Source organism: Cotesia typhae, unplaced genomic scaffold (genome assembly GCF_013202065.1).
Source record: "Cotesia typhae breed Kobodo isofemale line unplaced genomic scaffold, CoteBio_Ctyphae contig_83, whole genome shotgun sequence".
NCBI classification, from domain to species: Eukaryota; Metazoa; Arthropoda; class Insecta; order Hymenoptera; family Braconidae; genus Cotesia; species Cotesia typhae.
The window spans coordinates 13,331-14,807 of record NW_027423769.1 but is presented as its reverse complement, the minus strand read 5'-3'; the positions used below and the strand labels follow the sequence as shown (position 1 = coordinate 14,807).

The 1,477-nt window shown below is 22.4% G+C and overlaps 1 protein-coding gene across 1 annotated transcript; it reads right to left on the bottom strand.

Annotated features, from left to right (window-relative positions):
- Positions 1-285: 285 nt before the first annotated feature.
- Positions 286-1,190, bottom strand: Med31 (mediator complex subunit 31). Its single transcript, XM_074251886.1, has 3 exons — positions 957-1,190; positions 738-827; positions 286-652 (listed from the first exon to the last, which is right to left on the bottom strand). The coding sequence occupies exons 1-3, from the start codon at positions 1,021-1,023 to the stop codon at positions 339-341; spliced, it is 471 nt and encodes a 156-aa protein (XP_074107987.1). The 5' UTR covers positions 1,024-1,190; the 3' UTR covers positions 286-338.
- Positions 1,191-1,477: the final 287 nt, after the last annotated feature.

The following is a 1,477-nucleotide window of genomic DNA, read 5'->3' as shown; positions in this document are numbered from 1 at the left end:
TAGGACACATATCGATAATAAATCCAGGAAAAAAAAAAAAAAAAAAAAAAAAAAAATAATTTATAAGTATGTATAACTTGTCTAAAACTCCTGTACAAAATCAAATTATTATAATAAACAACTTGAATCTTGCCTAAAATTTGTTATTTTTATTATTATCCATATAATTAATGATTATTTAATTTTTATATTTTACACATGCAACAAAAAAAACAAAAAAAAAAAAAAAATGCAAATCAATCAATCAATAAGATAATAAATATAAAAGTTTTTTTAAGTTAAAAATAATTTTTGATAATATTTTATTAAACATTTAGCATAGTTTTATAAATAATTGATTAAGGGACTTTAGGTTGAACTATTCCATTATTTTGTATGACATGTTGTTGAGTTTGTTCACTAGCAGTTTGCAGTAATCTTGTACGACGACGGGTATAATGTTGCCAGAGTAATATTTGCTGATCATCAATGAATTTAGTACACTGTGAGTTAACTACTTCGCGTCTAAAATGTTCGTATTGGAGAAGATCAAGAAAGTACAAACACATGGGATACTTTAAGTATTTTGCATACTCGGGCTCCTTCCAGTACAATAAATATTTTAGGTAGTTGACAAACGACGAGTCTTTGAAGTAACCACGTTGTGCTAAGACTGTATAAAATTTAATATATATTAATTTGTTTATAAATTATAAATAAAAAAAAAAAAAAAAAAAAAAAAAAAAAAGATGACTTACAGTTCAAGTAATTGGGGTTAGCCAAACATTGTACAAACTCTAATTCCACTTGGAAACGTACACGTTGCTGTTCATCTGTTTCTGGTCCACCTGATGTTGAAATAAAAATGATCAATTATATAATAATAATAATAATAATAATAATAATAATAATAATAATAATAATAATAAAAAATCAATTTAATTTAATTTTTAATTTAATGAATAAATAAAACTTACCGTTCATTCCAATAAAAGTTGGTTTGCGACCTTTTATAAAATTAGATGGATCATCCAAACGATTCATATTATTTGAAAACACTAAAAGCTAATAACTATTTTATACTTTTAGAATTTATATTTATCCAATTTTGTATAAATTACTTTAATCATTTGCAGTTACTAAAAATTTTTCAATTAACCTCAAAATTAACTATTTTCTTTGTCTTAATTTCTTTATAAAACAGAAATTAAAATTAATTTAATTTAAAAAAAAAAAAAAAAAAAAAAAAAAATATAATACGTATAATAATCCAGCTATTAATTAAATATATATATTTTACATTATATATTTTATTTTTATAAAGTCGTAAATAAATAAATAACGAATATGTTGACAACACTAATCTTCATGGGTTACAAAATAAATGTGTGTTATAGAGAGATTGCGCGTACAAAAAAATATAAATGGCGTCACTGCAAAAATCATCAGCCGGTAAGTAGAATTTGAAATATAAAGATGGCGCTACTAGATTATAAAA

Coding starts and splice junctions, on each gene's coding strand:
- Med31 (XM_074251886.1), bottom strand. CDS start 1,023: ATGAATCGTTTGGATGATCCATCTAATTTTATAAAAGGTCGCAAACCA. Junction 828..956: donor AACTTTTATTGGAATGAACG/GTAAGTTTTATT, acceptor TTTCAACATCAG/GTGGACCAGAAACAGATGAA. Junction 653..737: donor TAACCCCAATTACTTGAACT/GTAAGTCATCTT, acceptor AATTTTATACAG/TCTTAGCACAACGTGGTTAC.